A 20,260-nucleotide genomic window follows, 5' to 3' on the forward strand; every position below is an offset into this window, starting at 1 on the left:
GGAGTGCCCGGCCCGCCCCTCCCCCGCTCCAGGAAGTGCGGGGGCTCCAGTCGCCCGGCCGGCCGCGATGCATTCTGGGGAAGTAGCAGCACCAGATCCAAGATGGCGGCCAGCAGGAGGCTGATGAAGGTAAAAGCCATTCTCCGGCGCCGGCCGGGCAGGGAGGTGCGGCGTCCCGGGCCCGGGGTCCCCGCGGCGGGCTGGGACTCCTCGGGGCGCCGCCGCTCGGTCTCCCGCTTCTACGTGGTCCCACCGCCCCTCCGGACCGCACGCGGGCTGGGGGAGCTAACGGGGCCGCCTAGGCCGCAGCCTGGGCGGGAGCGTCAGGCCGCGCTGGGAGCTGCCGCTGGCCCCTCCGCCTGGCCCGGGGCGTCCACACCGTCCTCCGCCCGGAACCGGGCAGGGTCCTCCTAGTGGCGGCGGCCTCCCGGACCCAGAGCGGTGTTGATGTGGGGCCCCGGCCGGAAGGTCCCGAACCGGGCGCCCGCGGGGAAGGCCTGAGCGCCGGAGCTCCGGCCGGGAGCCCGCGCCGCGGAGCCGCCCCGCCCTGGGCCGCAGCGCACTGGGTTTGGTGCCCCTTTCGGCCGGGTCGCAGCTCCGGAGGCCGGGAGGCTCGGGCTGGGGAAGGAAGGAGGAGGTCGGGCGACAAAAGTTAGGTCAGTTTGTTGGTGGGTCGTTTGAAATTGTGCTGGGTCCTAGCAAACTGTCGCCTTGTGACTGCAGAGTCACACAGCGGGTAAGTTCCAACTCCAGGAAGGCGTGGGGTCGGCCGCATTTGCAGCGCGGTTCTCCTTCCCCGTCTCCTTTTCAACCTACCACTTCTAGTCATCCGGATCTCCTTTCCTTGCTGAAGCAAAAGTGCCATTTTGGGGGGTGGGGGTTGGCTTCAATCGTTCGAAGTCAAACCGGCCAAAGTTTATAAAAATAACTTGGTACTTTGTATCTTGAATGCAGCGGGTGCCTTCTTGTTAAGTGGCTCCTTTGGTGAGGATTACAGATGCTAAACTGGCTTAGTTCTTTCCCGAGTATGTTTGCCGGCGCCCTCCGGAGCCGACCTCGCCAAGATTTGTGAGCTGGCGCCCCGGTAGTGCTGCCGGGTTGCATCGAGCCGGAAATAAAAAAGAGCAGGAGCTGATTTCCTGAGAGGAGATAAAGAGCTAGGATTCCTCTTGGGCAGAGCGGTGCTTGTTGGAACTAGACGTTGAACTTGGAGTCACAGCTTCTGGGCCCTCCCTCCCTGGGAACATTTCTTTTGTTCAGTAAGGGCTGGAGACGACGTTTAACTTCATAAAACTGGGTTAGAAGTGGGCACAAAAGAACAGTCAGCAGATTCCAAACTTCTCATCTCTTTTCTGCGGTGACACCACCATTCACCCAGTCATCCAGATGAGAGGACTGTTATTCACTTATTTCTGTACTCTTCTCCCCAAATGCAGTCACCCATTAAGCCTTGTGGATTTTACTTTAGAGAGAGTTGAGTGTGTGCCTTCCTTCCTAATCTTACCGAAATTACCTGAATCCATACCCTCATCTCTCAGATGCTTTTCCAAGTACATACTGAGTTTTTCTGACTCCCCTTCTTGGACACCAAAGTTCTTTTTCTAAAGCAAGTTTTTAATCCTTTCATTCCTATTGAAAACCTCTCTGATCTTATAGTCCTCAGCAGTTAATCCTAACTTCTTATTTGGCATGCAAGACCCTTCCTAGGCTGGCTGAAAGTAATCTGTTTAGCCTCACCTCCTGCCCCTTGTTTTCCCACTACCCTTGCAAATCATGATAGCTACCTTTTTTTTTTTTAAGCTTTTACTTTGTGCTGCCCTGTACTTCACATTCATGATCATGTTTAATCCTCCCTGAAAGTAGACATTATTATTCCCATTTTGTAGGTGAAAAAATGGAATGCTGAGGGATTTGTTGGGTTGCCCCAATTTTCCTAGCTAGGGAGGGTGAGCTGTGACCTCACTCAAGTTCTGACTCCAGAGCCCCCTGCTCTTCTTACTTACTTGCTATGTGGTGTCCTTTGCACATGCTGTTTGATCTACATGAGAAAGGCTACCTTCCCCTTGCCTCTCCTCCCTTTCATGGAAGTCCTAGGTCCAATTCCAATGCTAGTTACTCTGTGAGGCCTTCTCCCCCAAACCCCTTCAGAATAAGTTGTTTCCTCCTTTGTGTGACCACAGTGCTTTCTTTTTTTTTTTCCAACGTTTATTTATTTTTGGGACAGAGAGAGACAGAGCATGAACGGGGGAGGGGCAGAGAGAGAGGGAGACACAGAATCGGAAACAGGCTCCAGGCTCTGAGCCATCAGCCCAGAGCCTGACGCGGGGCTCGAACTCACGGACCACGAAATCGTGACCTGGCTGAAGTCGGACGCTTAACCGACTGCGTCACCCAGGCGCCCCAACACAGTGCTTTCTTTATGTTTCTCTTTGAGCACTTGTCCCAATCACATTTGTGTTAGACTTGCCTTTCCTACAGAGTTCTGAGTTCCTTAAGGACAGGAATCTTGACCCAATTCATCTTGGTATCCCCTAGTCTACCCAAGTTGACCTAATTTGGGGTTCCCAGGCTTCCAGAGCTCTGAGAGGGGAGTTCCTATGGTTTTTAAATTATTTTTATGTTTCCAAAAATTGGAGCTTAGAAAGAACATGTATGGAGCACCTGGGGTGGCTCAGTCAGTTAAGCATCCAACTTCAGCTCAGGTCATGATCTCACAGTTTGGGGATTCAAGCCCTGTATTGGGCTCTGTGCTGACAGCTCAGAGCCTGGAGCCTGCTTCAGATTCTGTGTCTCCCTCTCTCTCTGTCCCTCCCCAACTCGTGCTCTGTCTCTCGCTCTCAAAATATAAGCATTTTAAAAAATAAAAAAAAAAAAACATGTAACATTAAGTACTTTATTTTATTTTATTTTTTATTTTATTTTTTATTTTTTTAGTGTTTATTTTTGAGAGGGAGAGTGAGAGAGAGAGAGGCAGAGAGAGGAGAGAGAATCCCAAGCAGGCTCTGCACCGTCAGCACAGAGCTGGATGCTGGGCTTGAACTCACAGACTGCAAGATCATGACCTGAGCAGAAATCAAAGAGTCTGGAAGCTTAGCCCAGGCGCCCCTAAGTACTTTTAAGTGCTAGATCATTTACATAAATTATTTTCCGTTAACACTTTAAGTTAGCATATTATTATCTTTATTTTACAAATGAGAGAATTATGAGGCTTAGATAGGTTGAGTGTTACCTGAGGTGGAGTAGCAAGCAGACCAGTGGGGAGAGAAGATGTTAAATCTCCCTAGTTTCAAATCCCAAAGTCCATGCCTCTTTTCTTACTCCAAGGACACATGGAGGACTGTGTAGTTTCTTGAGTTGTGGATGGAAACTCTTTCAATTCAGTAGAGGAATGCTGGTTAAATGACTTAGATCACTGGCTTTGGGAGTCAGTGTTTAAGCTGGTTAAAAACAACAACAAATTATTGGTGCATATTGATCAATACTTGGGGTGGAAATAAAGGGGTTTTTGATGATGAAAGAAACATGCTGAATAATCAAATGAATTACATCTTAAAGAACTTTAGATTTCCTCAAAAACTATTTTCCAGGACACTCAGAGTCTGATTTCTTTGTAACCATGGACTGTATAAGATACATTATTGAAAGTAGAGTATTTGCATATATTGGCTAAGAAGTTATTTTAGGCAAAGTGAGTATGAGAAAGTCTTTATTTTTATTTTTTTAAATATGAAATGTATTGTCAGATTGGTTTCCATACAACACCCAGTGATCATCCCAAAAGGTGCCCTCCTCAATACCCATCACCCACCCTCCCCTCCCTCCCACTCCCCATTAACCCTCAGTTTGTTCTTGGTTTTTAGGAGTCTCTTATGCTTTGGCTCTCTCCCTCTCCAACCTCTTTTTTTTTTCTTCCCCTCCCCCATAGACTAAAGTCTTTAATTTAAAAAGCATTTGCTAAAAGGATTAGCCTTTTTCAGAACCCTTTTTAGGAAAGAATGTTAATAAAACATTAAATACATTTTAATTTGCAAGCAGCAAATTCAGCATTGATGGTAACAACCAGATTGTAACCATGCTTCTATCAGGAAGGGAAATAGCTACAAAAGTGAAACCTGTAGGTGTGGCTAAGGAAATTGATTGCAGTCTGATCATTTCTTTTCAGCCTCTCAATTGCACACATCTCCCCTAGGGGCCCTCCAGCTAAGTATCTTCCCAGAAGGGCTTTTCTCAGTGGGGGAAGTTGTGGATTTAAGAAGGGGGTATGTGACATTTTGCCAGTCATTATGCTGTAACTGTTGAGATGAGGAATTGAGATTGTAGCAACCTTTTAATACTACTTAAATGATGTTCAGTCAGAACTCTGTAATGGTGTACTTTCAGTCCATAACTACACGTGAATAAGTAAGAGGAGTCACTAATAATAGTTCTTTCCTTGGAATTCAAAAGCAATAAACCGGTTTGCTTTTGAATACAAGTTTATGTTCTCTGAAGTTGGGTAATTAACACGATAGAGCTGTGAACGTGTGTCTGGTAGGTGTGTGTCAGAGGGTGAGGGGAGTTTTTCAGATGATGTTATGCCGGTATAAATGTCCTGAATCCACTTGGTTTTAGGGAATTGAGAAAAACATTGTATTTTTTTTGTTCTAAATGTAAAATCCCAGTAAGTTCGGACTATTTCAGCTTCCCTTAATGATGCTCATTGTAAATGTTTCCCTATTAAAAGAAAATTGGGACAGGCCCTGGGAAAGAGAATGGACTTGTTTGTTGCAACATTTGGGACCTTTTCTTAGGGTATATACTAGAGCAAAAACATTTGTCTCAGGGTACTTGGTGGACCTATTCTGGCCTTTTTATAATTCTATAAAGAGTTTGTTAAATTAGCAGTATATTGTACCAAATCACTTGGAAAATTCTCATTCCATTGAAAAGTATCACTAAATGTTCAAGAGAGATTTCTATTTTCTTTACTGGAACAGGAAGTTAGGGATTAACGTTTAGAGGACCCCAAGATATCTCTCCTGAGCCCAGACTTTGTATCTAACAGCCTGGAGAAGTTCCCTTTGAATGGCATATAGACCTGTGGTTGTCCAAACTTGTGTCCCCACAGCCCCCACGCTTCTCTTGTCTTGCCTTTCTCAGTTAATGATCCACTTGTCTACTCAGCCACTCAAGGAAGAACCTGGAGAAGCCCACCTCGCCTCCTCATTCCACATCTAGCCACTTGCCAGATTCTGCTGAACTAGGCCTTTATCCTCTCTGGCCTCTGCCTGTCTTTCTCCACCCTCTCTACCACTCCCTTAGTTCAAGCCATCCATTTGTGTTGGGCCACTTGCACTAGACTCCTTCGTAGTTTCCTTTTATTCCTCACCAGTCTATCCTCAATTCGGGAGGTCAGAGATCTGTATTTAAAACCCCACATTCCTTAGCATGTTCTTTCAAAGTCTGATCTCGCGAGTCTTTTCTCTCTGCACTTGCCCGTGGGATCCCCTACACATGCTCTGCACCCCGGGGTCTCTTGATGGGTATCCCTGCCCTGGTATCCCTGCCCTTTCTCTACATCAGGGTAATTTCTTGTCCTTTAGGACTCAACTCACAGGCACCTCCTCTTAGCCCTGCACTCGAGGAGCTCAGTGAGGGAGAAAAATGGCATACGCCTAGAACAAAGGAATTCTGGTCTGTCCACTGTATGCTGGATGTTTGCCAGCTGAATAATGGAGTATAAGGGGAAAGATCCTCTGACATTGAGAAGAAGGTGGAACTTGGTCTGGCCCTTGAAGCATAGGCAAGGGTTTGGGCTGTTGGAGAAGGGGGGGGCCTGGCAGCCAGTAAGGTTTAGTAGCTCTCATCCCTCAAAATGGATGTGGGTGGTGGCTAGGAGAGATGCCCTGGGGAACCGCAGTGACAGTTCACTCCCCCCCCCCCCCCCCCCCCCGCCCCAAACAGCTGCCTGCTTCTGACCTTGTGCAGTCCCTTCCTTTGGTTTCAGTTAGTCCAGCCCTGAGGCACTTTCCAGAAGCACTGGGTAAGTGGCCTGGTTTTACCCTAGGTTGGTATATCCAGTGCACCTGGCCCTCCAGAACTATGAGCTTTCCCTCTTTCCGTCTTCCCTGCAGGGCTACATTCTCTGGCCAGCCACTGAAGACTTGTCTCTCCATGAAGGGGCATTGCAGAAGGTGATGCTGATGAGTTTAAGGACAGGTGGCATAGAGATGTCTGGGCCTTTCAGTTGAGGGGGTCAGATGTATCCTCAGCTGTAACATCCAGGAGAAGCAGCAGGCTGCTCACATGTGAGAGCCTTTGCCTCTGGGTTTCCTCTAGCCAGTCTCATCCTATCTGTCTGTTCTTGAGGGCATAGGTAAACCTAACCCTCACCCCAATAAAAAGTGGGGAGGAAAGGGTGTTTCATTCAAAGCTATTGGGAGAGAGAATATGGTATCCTGGTTAAGAGCTCAGGTTCTGGAGGTTGTGTACTGGGCCTGCCATATCTTAGTTGTGGGAACTTGGGCAAATTACTTAATCTCTGTGCTTTAGTTACTTCATCTGTGTGCGAAAGTGAAATGAGTTAGTATATGTCACATGCTCCAGAGAGTGCTTAGCATATCCTAAGTGTTAGATACACATAGATTGTTATTATCGGGAGTGAGCAAAACATATCCCAGGGCAATGACAGAGCAGCCTGGCAGGAGGGTAGGGGCTTGGAGATGGTACTGAAAAGGTGGGTTGGACCATGCCTGGACACGACCTCATTACCCAGGCAGAGCCCATTCTCTTTCCCACCCTGCTCTTCTGCCTTTTGAAATAACCTGTTCCTTAGGATTAGCAAGAAGTTTCTTGAGGCAGCTGTGTGAATGTGTCTTTGTTCAAAAAATGTTTACTTTTTCCAACAAAATTAAAAAGCTCTTGAATTCAAAATTTTGTCTTTCCGGTATCTCTGAATCTCACACTTACATTATCTCTTCGTGTCCTTCATGTATGTGCCGTGCAGTGACCGTCACTGTGTCCAAAGATGAGTCCAGGTGCTGTGGAAGGCACGGAAAGATGCTGAGCTGGCAGTAAGGGGTGGGAGTTTGCAAGAAATACTTTGAAGAAGTAGTTGCAGTCCCAGAAATAAAATTGTTGCTTTTTGTCTTCTCTTTCAGCCCTGAAGCAGAAAGTTAAGAAAGGTTGCTTCTGGTGGCTGATCCGTTTTTGCTCCTGGCCCTCGCCACAGTCTCTTTAGAATTCCAGAGCTGAGAGGAACACCCTTGACAGACAAGAGGCTGAGGCTTGGGGTGGGGGTACCACCCACAGGCTGGCAGTGGCACTGGGCACACTCATTGCCCAGGCCTCCCTGTTCTCAGGGTTTTGCTCCTGCTCACATGACTGCTTTTGGTTTTTAAGGAGGAACAAGGTGGAGAGGAGGGGAATTCATTTCAGGTCAGGTGGTGGGTTTTTTGTTCAGTTTGCAATAATTCCAGGTCTGTATTGATTATAGTTTTCTTTACTTCATGATCTTATCAGATTTTGTTTCTGCTTTTTTGCCAACATAGTTCAGCAGCAGAGGAAAATGCTGTTTTCACAGTCCCTAGCCCAGCAGGCACATTTGCAAGCAAGTCAGTAACGTCAAATCTAGTGCTCATGGTGGTGGTCTGTCTTTCTGAGCGAGGATGGTGCCTGATTCTATCACAGGATCAGGGAGGGGGTACGACTCAGAAGTTGAACAGCCTCTGAGTGCTTTCTGACATGGTTTGTAAAATATGTCCTTCACACCAATGTACATCTTGTTAAGAAAGCTCAGCTCAGGAAAGCTAACCTTACAGAAGGAGATCTGCCATGTGTTTTACACACGTGGTTCCCATTCCAGTCACTTGTGCTGGGGTGCTGGACTCAAGAATGCCATGTACAACCATGTTCATATGGAGACAGAAACATATTCCAGGAGCCAGGCTGACATCCGGAAGCTGACTGTGTGGAGCTGGCATCAGAGTCCACTCAGCTGGGCCTGGGCCATGCTTGCCCAGAGGTGTGTGGGCAGTGTATGCCTATAAGCTTGTACTGAGTGTTCTCTTCAGCCATACCCTCTTAGAATGACCTCTTGACAAGTGGCCCACCATCCTGGATCAGTGTGCTGTGGTCAAGTTCAGATCTTAATTTCTATCACGGACTCATTTGTGCCATCACCTTGAGCCTCAGTGTCCTGATTTCTGCAGTAGGATGATAAAACTACTTCATAGAGTTGTGATAGTAGTTAAATATGTTAGTTGTGAAAATAACTAAGTGTAAGATGGTATACTGCCGACCCGTGGAAGGGGTGATGTGTTTCTGTGGGTCCTGCCTCCTTTGCTAACTATTAATTGAAATAAGAGAATCATATTTGCGGGGCTCTGAAACCTATATATATCTAAACCTGTATATATCTAAACATATACAGTATTTTGATATAATTTTTTCTTAACTGTTCATTTTTGAGAGACAGAGCATGCGAGCAGGGGAGGGGTAGGGAGAGAGGGAGACACAGAATCCAAAGCAGGCTCCAGGCTTTGAGCTGTCAGCACAGAGCCTGATGCCAGGCTTAAACCCATGAGCCGCGAGGTCATGACCTGAGTGGAAGTTGGACACTCAACCAACTTAGCCACCCAGGCACTCCTACAGTATTTTGAATTAAAGTCATGATTTAGTATCCTTGCCACTGATTGCTTTGTGTGAGCTTGGAAAGCACCTATCTGTCAAAATTAGCTACTTGGCTACCGTCACACAAAAAAGCAGGAAGAGGCTTTTTCAAATAACTAATGTCCTCCCAGTTGTGTAGCTGGTATTTGAGAGCTATACTATACTTAGATTAAAAAAAAAAAGCTTATTTATTTATTTTGAGAGACAATGTGTGTGTGTGAGCAGGGGAAGGGGTAGAGAAAGAGAGAGGGAGGGAGAGAATCCCAAGCAGGCTCCACGCTTAGCACGGAACCTGACTTGGGGCTTGATCTCATGATCAAGCTGATATCAAGAGTTGGGCGCTTAACCAACCTAGCCACCCAGGCATCCCTGTACTTAGATTTAAGGCAGGTTTGTGTAACTTCCCCTTAGACATGCAGCTCCATCTGCCAGGTTTCACTTTGTCTGGACAAGACAAGCCTAGAAATGTTCCTTGCACGGCATAAACACTTAACGACCAGCTGTGAAGGGCTAGGGCAAATGCTATATATGTTCATGCTTTTGTCATTATAAATTTTGGGAAGCTAAGCTCTGCAAGTATCTTGTTGAAGAAATAAGAGCCCCTGCATTGCCTGTTTCTAGTGGAACCCCTTGCCACCCTCACCTATTGCTTTGTGTGGCTGAGAGAGATTCTAGGTTTGCTTCTGGTCCTGGCCCTGGCCCTACCCTACAAAGGGTCTGTGATTTGGGCTTCTCTGAACTTCAGCTTTACCATCTGTAAGAAGCTAATATGCCTGACTTGCCCATCTCTGAGTGTCTGTGAGCTTCCAGTCTTATTCTGTGTGCTGTCTGTTGTAAACACTGCAGAATGTTCTTGTGACCAACCACTTCTCACGCTTCTCTGAGTCTTGCTCCTGCTTTTCACATGGCTGCTTTTGGTGTATGCCTCCTACACCGAAGGTACGCACTTTCCCTAGCATCTTCATTTCTGGAGGTTGTCCCCAGAAATAACGCTCTTTCCTAGAAGATGACCTCTTCCCTGGCATCTCTCCATTTGTTTATTGTTGGGATTTTGTAAGTGGTGACACTAAGCTATTGCCCGCCTAAGGGGAGTGTGGTGGTGATGTGTTCTTAGCAACTCCTCTGCCTTATGTTTTTCTTTTTCTTTTTTTTTAAATTTATTTTTTATGTTTATTTTTGAGAGAGAAAGAGCATGAGTGGGAAGGGGCAGAGAGAGGGGGAGACACAGAATCGGAAGCAGGCCCCAGGCTCTGAGCTGTCAGCACAGAGTCCGACGTGGGGCTCCAACCCATGAACTGTGAGATCATGACCCAAGCCAAAGTTGGACACTTAACCAACTGAGCCACCCAGGTGCCCAGCATTCACTTTTTTAAAAAAAAGTTCAGGAAGATTTCTGGGTTTCTATTACACAAACTTGTTGCAGCTGGAAGGATTCCTTACATTGCTTCTGTGTGCCTGGCTTAGTGGGAGGTGTTAGCTCTTTTAGGAGCTTATTTCTAGTCATGGAAATGACACTGAATTAATCAGGGCTTCAGGATCTTCCTTTCTAAAAGACAGGATTGGATGGGCATGGTAGTTCTTAAGCAGGAGTGCAGCTCACAGTCACTGGGGGATCCCCTGGCATAGGTGCCCAGCCTTACTCAGGAGACTGTTTCTGCAAGTCTAGAATGAGGCCTCAGCACAAGTCAGGTTTTCTCCCTCCACACTCCCTCTCTGCCCCATCTCTCTGCATGTGGTTGTTGAACAATTCCCCCTGGGCCTTTGGGTACACTCTTAATTGAGAGTCCCCTAATGTTAGTTAAGACTCCAGCCAAACTTGGCTCCCAGCTGCTTCCCAGACACATGAGGTGATTGCATACGTTTCTTGTTTTCTTATTATTTTTTTTAAAGTTTTTATTTATTTTGTGAGAGACAGAGTGCAAGTGGGGGAGGGGGGAGAGAGAGAGAGAGAGAGAGAGAGAGAGAGAGAGAGTGAGTGTGTGTGTGAGTGAGTCTCAGGCTCCATGCTGCCAGCACAGAGCCCAGCGTGGGGCTTGAACTCGTGAAACTGTGAGATCATGACCTGAGCCGAAATCAAGAGTGGGAGGGGCGCCTGGGTGGCTCAGTCGGTTGAGTGTCTGACTTCGGCTCAGGTCATGATCTCACACACTCTGTGAGTTCGAGCCCCACATCGGGCTCTGTGCTGACGGCTTGGAGACTGGAGCCTGCTTCAGATTCTGTGTCTCCCTCTCTCTCTGCCCCTAACCCACTCACATTCTGACTCTGTCTCTCAAAAATAAATAAACATTTAAAAAAAAAAGAAGAAATCAAGAGTGGGATACTTAATCTACTGAGCCACCCAGGCGCCCCCATCTGTCTGCTGAATGGATTTCTTAAAGAGGACCATGGCCACAGCTAGCTGAGAATCGCTGGCTCCTGAAGGGTTCTCCGTCAGTGCTGCGTGAGGGTTGCCCCGGGAGATTTTGAATGGTTGCTTTTCCAGGCACCGGCATAGATCTCCAGAGAAGGGGGGGGGGGGGGGGAGACTGTTAACTACTTTGCCTGAACTTGGATGCATACATTGGAGTTATGTGACCGAGAGCTCACTGTGTATAGCTGACTCCTGCTGTTCTCTCAGGGATAAGCCGAGGCTTCTGTGCAGGGCCAGGGCTGTCTCCTGTTAGTGCTTGCAGAATTGTTAGGCAGTAGTCTGTTTCTGGACTGTGCCACACTCCTGCCTGGCATGGGCATCAAGCTCTCTGGGCTATAGTCTGGGCAGTGGACTTTTCTCTTTTTGAAGAGCTGGGCAGCATACCCAGGCTCTTTCAAGTTCCCTCAATACACTGAGATCCACCTCTGGGCTCAGAAATGGACCTCATTTTGAGAAGCATTGCTGTCTTTCTCCCTCATCACTTGCTCTGGGTGGGAAGCCTGCTGTTTCCTACTGGGAGAAGGAATGAGCTCACTGGCTGGTTCTGCTTTCCCTCGCACTCTTCTCTTGGTTTGTCAGTACTGGCGCCATCGGCCTGGAGCAGCTGACCCAGGACAGCTTCTTGCTCCTAGTAGAACTGAAACAAACTTTTGTGGCCTTATTTTGTAAGCTCCTGTCTTTTTTGGTTTTGGTCTTCCTGACTCTGTTCTAGAGCCAGGCCACTCACAGTTTTCCTTTGTCAAGTCCCTTTTTTCGCATCATTTGTAATAATATCCTTTTGATTTGAACTTAAATTTTTTTTTTAAGTTTATTTATTTAGAGAGAGCATGAGCACATGGAGGAGGGGCAGAGAGAGGGAGAGAGAGAGAATCCCAAGCAGGCTCCGCACTGTCAGCATGGATCCTTACGCAGGGCTCAAACTCACAAACTTCAAGATCATGACCTAAGTCGAAATCAACAGTTGGATACTTAGCTGACCAAGCCACCCAGGCACCCCTTGAATTTGAACTTTGAATTTACATTGGTTTCTTTAAATTCCTTCCCCAGTTCTTCCATCTGAGGATTATTCTCAGTTATAGGGGTGCACTTTTGCTTGAGGGTTTAAGCCTCTTGAGTCATCTTGCCTTTTCCAATCTCAGACCTTCAGATGAACCTGTCTTTTCTCTGAATGACTAGAATCCATCCTCTTTAAGTTGTTCCCCTTGGTGGGGTGTGATTGGCATTTTGGGCCAAGCAGTTCTTATCTGGAGGACCTGCTTGTGCAATGCAGGACTTCTAGCATCCTGGCTACCAATGATGCCAGTGGTTCTCAGCAGCTGGGGCTCTAGAGGATATTGGGAAACCAGGGTGGAGTGGTGTCACAATGCTTGGCATGTAATGGGCTGGGCTCAGGATGGTCAAGTGCAGAGTCCTGTCTGGATGCCTATGCCACCCTGTTGAGAAACGCTGCCTAGCATTCCCTGGAGATTACAGGGCTTGCTTGCTTGCTTGTTTGTTTGTCTTGGTTTCTCTCACTTCTGCCTTACAATCACTTCTTCTTGTTGATTAGAATTATGCAAAGGAGGTTGTCTCTTCTGCTCTTTGGTGAGCTTAACTTGATAGCAAGTTGAGAGTTTATCTGATAACTAGTAATCAATAAACTGAGCTTTGGATTTCTTGAACCTCCCAGTTCAGCTGACATTAGTGTTGCCCATTCTTCTCTAGTAGGGGGTGAGAGGGATGGCATCTTCCCCCAGTTTTTGAAAAAAAAAAAATTTTTTTTAATGTTTATTTTTGAGAGATTGAGACAGAGCATGAGCAGGGAAGGGGCAGAGAGAGAGGGAGACACAGAATTCGAAGCAGGCTCCAGGCTCTGAGCTGTCAACACAGCCTGACACGGGGCTCGAACTCATGAACCATGAGATCATGACCCGAGCTGAAGTCAGACACTCAATGGACTGAGCCACCCAGACGCCCCTCCCACAGTTTTTGTTTTATCTTTGTTCATGTATCTCTTGATATTAGAACACCAGTAGGTGCCCTCTCTGCACCCCCGCCCGCAGTTGAGTCTCCTCTTGCTTCATTTTTGTAATTCTTTTGAAATTTACCTTCTTGTGTTTATTACTGATACTTCCTGTTGTTATTAGTACGTGAATTTCTGAAGCCATAGAGTAAATTTACAGATTATTTTAAAATTAATTTTCTTCCATGAAAATTGAATATAATCTCATTTGTTGTCTAGTTTCAATGTTCTATCTGAAATTGTTTTCCTACCTGTATGTGGTTTAAAACATTTCTGATAGCTTGGTAAGATTCAGCTCTTAAGTGACATATGATATGTTCTGTCTCTAGCCAGGAATCTTACTCTGATATCTTATACCAGGGATCAGAAAATCAAAATACATGGAGAGCATTTCCCATCCCAGAGCCTTTTCTTCCTCAAGCCCCAGCTTCCTGTCCCTTCACTACCCTGATAATTAAGCAAGTGAACATTACCATGAGCTCCTGAGGCTTTTAGATCCGTGCCCTCAAGCTTACCCTCATGGAGCTTATATGCTCTTTGGGGAGTGGGGCAGAGTGTTAGAGTGAGATTTATTTATTCCCCATCCTGAAGGTTTCATTGTCCCCAGGGGACCATTTCTGATGAGTCTTGGGCATTAGAAGGAAGACCAGATGGCAGTTGGCAAGTGAGTGGTCTCTCAGGTTCCATGCTTTCCTCCCTGCAGCCTCGGGAAGAGGAGCCAGACCACACCTTCCCCATCGCAGTGGCCACAACCATTGCAACCAGCTTCCTGATGGAAGCTGAGCATTGCTTAGAAGTGGAGCTTTCCTGTCACTGTGTGGCTTGTTAAAAATCCCTATTTCAGACTCCACCCCACAGTTTCTGGACCAGAATTTCCAGGGCTGGGGCCTAAGCCAGATGGTGGTAGTGGGCAGCTAGGGTTGACAAGCAGCAGCATCCTGTAAGAAGAAGCATGGTCGGGTGTGTCGCCTGCCATGAAGCACCAGCACATCCCAACTGCCTGTTCTGTGCCTTCATTTGACACACTGTCCTTCTCTGCCTACTCCATACCACACATCCTCCAACTTAGAACCTGTAACACTGGCTCACTTCCTACTTTCTTTGGAATTGTTTGCTCATGGGGCCTTTTAAACTGTTTCCTATGTGATGGGAATGTAAGGTGCAGAGGATCTTTTGGGCTTATTCAGAGCCTCCGGTGCCATCGTGAGCCATAGCACCACACACAGAGGGGCTTCTAAGTTCCAAAAGGGTGCGTGGGCTGGACCAACAAGGAGGAAGCCAGGGCCAGTGAGGAAGCTGTTCTGCCTGCTCAGCAGGAGAGGCAGAACTCAGCTAGGTGGTGCTCTGAGGATGCCGAAAAGAGTGTACCCAAGAGATGTTGAGGAGACTTGTACCAAGGACAAGAGACCAGGTTGAGACATTGGAGGGATTGTGTCACTCCAGGTGTCTGAGAATGGAGGAATATTGGGAATGTGGGCAGGCTAGTGCACAGTGGGTGGCTTGGGTCAAAATGCCTCTTGATGTTGACTTGAGTTGTTGGAGAAGCAGCAGTGCACAGTTGAGAAACAAGTAACAAGACAATTGTAGACTAAAGACTTCTCGGGTAGGGCCCTGAAGTAGTCATGGTGATTGTGCTTTCTGGACCAAATGGCATTTGTGGCATGAACTGTTTAATAATAATCCCTCATTTGCAAAGAGTTCTGTTGCATAGTCATTGCCCCTTTGTTGTGTTTGATTCTGGGTCTGTGTTGAAGCCGAGGAAGTGAAGGCTCAGTGAAAGGCACATGTCCCCGTCTCCACCCCAGAGTGGATAGTTGTTCTCTTCCCTGTGTGTCCATGCTGAGGCAGAGTTCTGAAATCACACCTACAGCACTGGGTAGAAAACCTGGTAGGTATGTGTTTGGCTCTAGTCCCCAGTTTTGTTTATCTTTATATCCTCAACACCTGACTCATAGCTTAATAAATCTTGGTTGGAAGAAGTCAAGTCTGTAACACCTTTCTTGCGCCCCTGCCACGTGGCTGCCCTGTCTAGGGTCCGAGGGTGTTTAAACAAAGGTCTGGTGACCAGCCCAAAGAGGAGGCAGTGTGTCTGCAGAAGACAGTTATTTGTCCCACCGAGTTCCATGGGGTCACCAAGGTGGGGGTTTGTCTTGGTCTGGGGCAAGGGTTGAGGGGACCGCTGTGGCTCTGGGCCTCTTAACCAGACTGGGCGCGGTCTAGTCCACACTTTAAAATTTTGTCATTGGTGGTGTTGACACTTGGTTTAATTTGAGGGAGTCAGGAGGGATCTTAATGTGTGGTGCTTTCCCCTGTTTGACACCCCTTTATGCTTTGTTAATCAACAGGAGCTTGAAGAAATCCGCAAATGTGGAATGAAAAACTTCCGTAACATCCAGGTTGATGAAGCTAATTTATTGACTTGGCAAGGGCTTATTGTTCCTGTGAGTATTGAACACTTCCACTTCTTATCAGATTATTCTTCAAGGTGATGTGTGTGCTGGGCTTACCTCTCTCCTCCCAAGTAGGCTCTTAGGTGAAGCAGCCAACAGAGGCACAGAGGCGGGCTGTCACTCTAGGGTATAATAAGGCAGGGACTCTAACTTCGGGTTCCTAAGTAGAATCCTGTCTTTGCAGTGGTTTTGTTAACATTCTGGGGGGCCCGCGTTTTCCACTTCTTTGGTTATCGGCCCAGGAAAGGAGCATGTGTTTGTGCTCCTGTCTTCCCTGGCTTCTCTGTGTCTGGTCCCATTTGTCCAGACAGTGCTGCCTTCTCTGACCTCTCTTAGGAGATGGTGGACATTCCCATCTAGATCTTTTCTTTGCTTCCCCACCTGGTTTTGCATCTGGATGTCTAACCCTCTGGACCCTTGCGTTCCGGGCTTTATTCCTGGTCCCCTCCCATATGTGCCTGCCATTGGTCTCAAATCCCTTTGTCTAACAAGCCCACCTGGTCCCCTCACCCAGTGTCTTGTCTGGGGCCTCTGCTTCCACTGTCTGAACCCCACAGCTCATGCTCCCCCTGCCTCATGGACTTCTGCCTTCAGATAGGCTCAGGCTTGCTCCTGGCAAGGGCCTTCCTGTGGCCATACTGTCCTCTCGATTTAGTGTCTGCTCTTTTTCCATCTTTTCATCTCCTCACCCCCCGAGTCTCCTCCTGTACTAACTCCAATTTGTAGTTCCAGTTTCTCCCACCCTCCTGGAACCACCTCACACTGAGCACATGGGCTCCCCTTTGTCCTCATGCCTCAGGCTCTACAGCCCTAGAGCCCACTTGCCTCCCCAGCCTTTGGAGCCCATGCGGTGTCCCAGCTCCTGGTTCTGTGACCTTGCGCCACTCACACCTGTCTTCCTGCTGCTTCCTCTGAGCTCTTAGGGACCTTGTTTAGTCTCTTGCCCATCTCTCATGCTGTTTCTTGGGGTCCCTGCATCTTCCAGCATCATAGCTTACTAGGTTATTACTGTACATGAAGGAGTCCTGTCCTTGCCTCTATTCCTGCCCTGTCTCCAGAGCCACACCATCTGTCTGTGACGTAGCCTACTTGGATACCGTGTGCCTTCTAGTCTCCCTGGCTCCCAACCGGGACTTCTGCATGAGTGCCCCCTTCCTTCCTGTTCTTCTACCTCTACTGCTTCCTCTTTTCATCCCCACTTTCCCTGTGAGCCTCAGGCCCTTCTCCTGTGCCTGTCCCTGCCCTACCCTATTGTATAGACTCTTTCCTTGTGGGCAGAGTGGCTACTTTGCCAAAGCAGAACATGGAACATGCTTACTGTAGATACTTTCTTCTTAATGCTGGTTACAGATCATGCCTTTTTAAAAGAGACACAACAGTAGATATTGGATTCCTGCTTTATTTTCATAACCATTTGGATAAGTAAGGAAAGATATGCTTTTGTAGCATTTCAGTACACACTCAAAAATTTTAAACCTGGGAGTATCTAGTCTGGCTTTGAGGATGAGTCCTTTAGATTTCTCCAGGCTTGGCGATGGTGGGGCTCAGGGCACAGTATATAGATGGTGGAGGAGCCTCTGGTTGGGAAAGTTCAGCCGGTGACCTCTGGCCTTGTCTGCTGTAGAGAACTGTTAGGTGCTAAGTGGAAGGATGGCCAGGACCTTATGACCTGTCTCTGGTGTCATGTTTGGTGGAGCCTGTGGAATGAGCTGTGGTCTCATAAGTCCCAAGGTGGAGACTGGCTGGTGGAATGTAGCGTGCTTGAGTCCAGGCTCTGGGGAGTGTCTAGGCCAAAGCCTTGCCTTTCATTTAGTAGGCCATAGCTACTCTCTCACCATTCCATTGCCTCTTCCCACCCCTCTCTTGTGTCCTTCAGTTACTGCCCAGGGCTCCTGGCTTGGTGTGGGGAGCATTTCAAGGAAGCAGTTACGGTGCTCTTGGCAATGAACCCCTCCATGGCCCCCAGTCATACCCCACACCTGGGCCTCAGGTGTTCCTGCACCACAGGGGCTGGGGAGTCTTCTACCTAGACTCACCTGGGGTCCACCCAACTGGGGTGAAAGCAGAGCCAGGCTGATAAAGACATAGTAGTCCAGAAGCATGCTTTGACCACAGGATCTGGTCCTACTTAGTTAAATAGTCCCTAGCTATAGCTCAGAGCAAGGACAGACTTGGACCCCCCAGAGAGGGAAAGTGAACCGGGTGTGGTGCTACCTGGAGACACTTCATTGTTACCATGGCACTTCAGGCTTATTCCCCTTAAGTGCTTAATTTTATGTAGTTTGTTTTTTTTTCATTTGAAATTCAGAGGTAATGTCTAAGGAAGAAAAAAAATCCCGTAAGCCTAACATAAAGAAATTCAGTAAGGTTTTGGGCACCTGCCCTTTAGAAACTGGAGGTATGGTGATGAGCCTTCTCGAATTTCTGACCCAATGAACATGTTCACTCTTAACCATTAGCAGCTCCTCCCAACCTTTTTACATGCACTTTAAAAAAAAATTTTTTTTTTTTTAATATTTATTTTTGAGACAGAGAGAGACAGAGCATGAGAGGGGAAGGGGCAGAGAGAGAGGGAGACACAGAATCCGAAGCAGGCTCCAGGCTTCAAGCTGTCAGCACAGAGCCCGATGCGGGGCTTGAACCCACGAACAGTGAGATCATGACCTGAGCCGAAGTCAGACACTTAACCGACTGAGCCACCCAGGCGCCCCAGCATGCAATTTTTAATGAACCATTTGGTAATTTCATAATTATTACATACTTTCATCATTTAGTCATTGCCTTGAAACTCTGTGAACATAATTTTTGATAACTGTACAAATCCCATAATATATTTATTCAATCATTCCTTTGATTTTGGCCATTTGGATTGTTGTTTTTCCAGTTTTAAAATAATTTATCCTTGAAAGGGGTGCCTGGCTGGCTCAGTCGGTGGAGCGTGTAACTCTTTTCTCAGGGTTGTGAGATTGAGCCCCACATTGGGTGTAGTTTTAAAAAGTTAATGGATTTTAAAAAATGTTTTTTAAGTGAAATAATTTGCCCAAGAACATCTTTATGTGAAAGTCTTAGTGTGCATCTTTGTTTATTTTATTTTTTATTTTCATTAATTAAAAAATTGTGTTTAGTGTTTATTTTTTTTTTTAATTTTTTTTTCAACGTTTATTTATTTATTTTTTTTGGGACAGAGAGAGACAGAGCATGAACGGGGGAGGGTCAGAGAGAGAGGGAGACACAGAATCGGAAACAGGCTCCAGGCTCTGAGCCATCAGCCCAGAGCCCGACGCGGGGCTCGAACTCACGGACCGCGAGATCGTGACCTGGCTGAAGTCGGACGCTTAACCGACTGCGCCACCCAGGCGCCCCTAGTGTTTATTTTTGAGAGAGAGAGAGAGAGAGAGAGAGAGAGAAGGAGCAGGGGAGGAGCAGAGAGAGAGGGAGACATAGAATCTGAAGCAGGCTCCAGGCTATGAGCTGTCAGCATAGAGCCGGACGAGGGGCTTGATGTCATGAACTGTGAGATCATGACCTGAGCTGAAGTCACACGCTTAACCAGCTAAGCCACCCAGGTGCCCCTATTTATTTTAGACTTGATTTTAAAATACAGCCTGACCAGAAGGAAGATTATATTATATATATATCTATAAGCCTGTGTATCGTCAAGTTATCTCCTGGAAAGGTTGTGCCAATTTATATTCTCATGGCCACTGTCTGCAAAGTGCCTGCACATGTCCTTTGTATGTCATGAAGGTTGCTGGGTGTTATTAAAGGGGTTCTGAATGGTAGTACTCAGCACCAGCCTGTGGGGTCCGATTGCCCCAGGTGAGAACCCCAGCCCTGCCCTAACTGGTTTGGGGATCTTTGGCAAGTTAGTTAATCAGTTTGTCCCAATATCCTTACATCTAAAAGGAGTACTTCATCTCACTGATTGTTGTAAAAGTTCAGTAAGTGCTTGTGTGTGAAGTGCTTAGTCTCTTCTATATTATTAAAGCCTTTGTGGGGTTGCCTGCAAAACTATTTGGCAGTTATGTAGTAAAGAGCCTGTGAAACAAGCATACAGAAAGAAATCATTGTTGCCAATTTGATAGGTGCAAAAGTACTCAATTGGATTTGTGTCTTGGTCCCATTCAGACTGTTACATAACCAGGAGCTGGTTAGTTTAGAACAACAGACAACAGAATTAAATCTCTGAAAAAATTTATTTTTCTGTATCTAGTTTATAACAACAGAAATTTATTTCTCATAGTTCTGAAGGCTGGGAGTTGGAGATCAGAGTGCCTGCCAGTCTGGTGAGAGCCTTGTTCCTGGTCACAGACTTCCCTTGCATCCTCACATGGCAGAAGGAGCAAGCTAGCTTTCTGGAGCCTCTCATAAGGCACTAATCCCATTCATGAGGGCTCTTCCCTAATGATCTAATAATTTCCTAAAGGCCCCACCTCCTAAGACCATCACCTTAGGCACTAGGTTTTCAATATATGAATTTTGGGCCAGCGCCTGGGTGGCTCAGTCAGTTAAGCATCCATTTTGGCTCAGGTCATGATCTCACGGGTCGTGAGTTTGGCCCTGCATCCAGTTCTGTGCTGACAGCTCAGAGCCTGGAGCCTACTTTGGATTCTGTCTCCCTCTCTCTGTGCCCCTCCCCTGCTTGCTCTGACTCTCTCAAAAACAAACATTAAAAAAATTTAAAAATATTATACATATGAATTTTGGGGCTATACAAACATTCAGACCATAGTAACATGCATTTTTTTT

At 47.0% G+C, this 20,260-nt stretch overlaps 1 protein-coding gene across 1 annotated transcript in view; it reads left to right on the forward strand.

The window, feature by feature from the left end:
- The first annotated feature begins 67 nt into the window (after nt 1-67).
- The window catches only part of UBE2L3 (ubiquitin conjugating enzyme E2 L3), a 56,131-nt gene continuing 35,938 nt past the window's right edge, over nt 68-20,260 (forward strand). Inside the window, exons 1-2 of the mRNA XM_047090218.1 lie at nt 68-129; nt 15,407-15,502. Coding sequence (XP_046946174.1) covers nt 103-129; nt 15,407-15,502 — 123 coding nt within the window. The 5' untranslated portion in view covers nt 68-102. The remainder of the gene's footprint in view (nt 130-15,406; nt 15,503-20,260) is intronic.

Source organism: Lynx rufus, unplaced genomic scaffold (assembly GCF_022079265.1).
Source record: "Lynx rufus isolate CCGP_SWC_20201006 ecotype Redwood Valley unplaced genomic scaffold, mLynRuf1.p SCAF_29, whole genome shotgun sequence".
NCBI classification, from domain to species: Eukaryota; Metazoa; Chordata; class Mammalia; order Carnivora; family Felidae; genus Lynx; species Lynx rufus.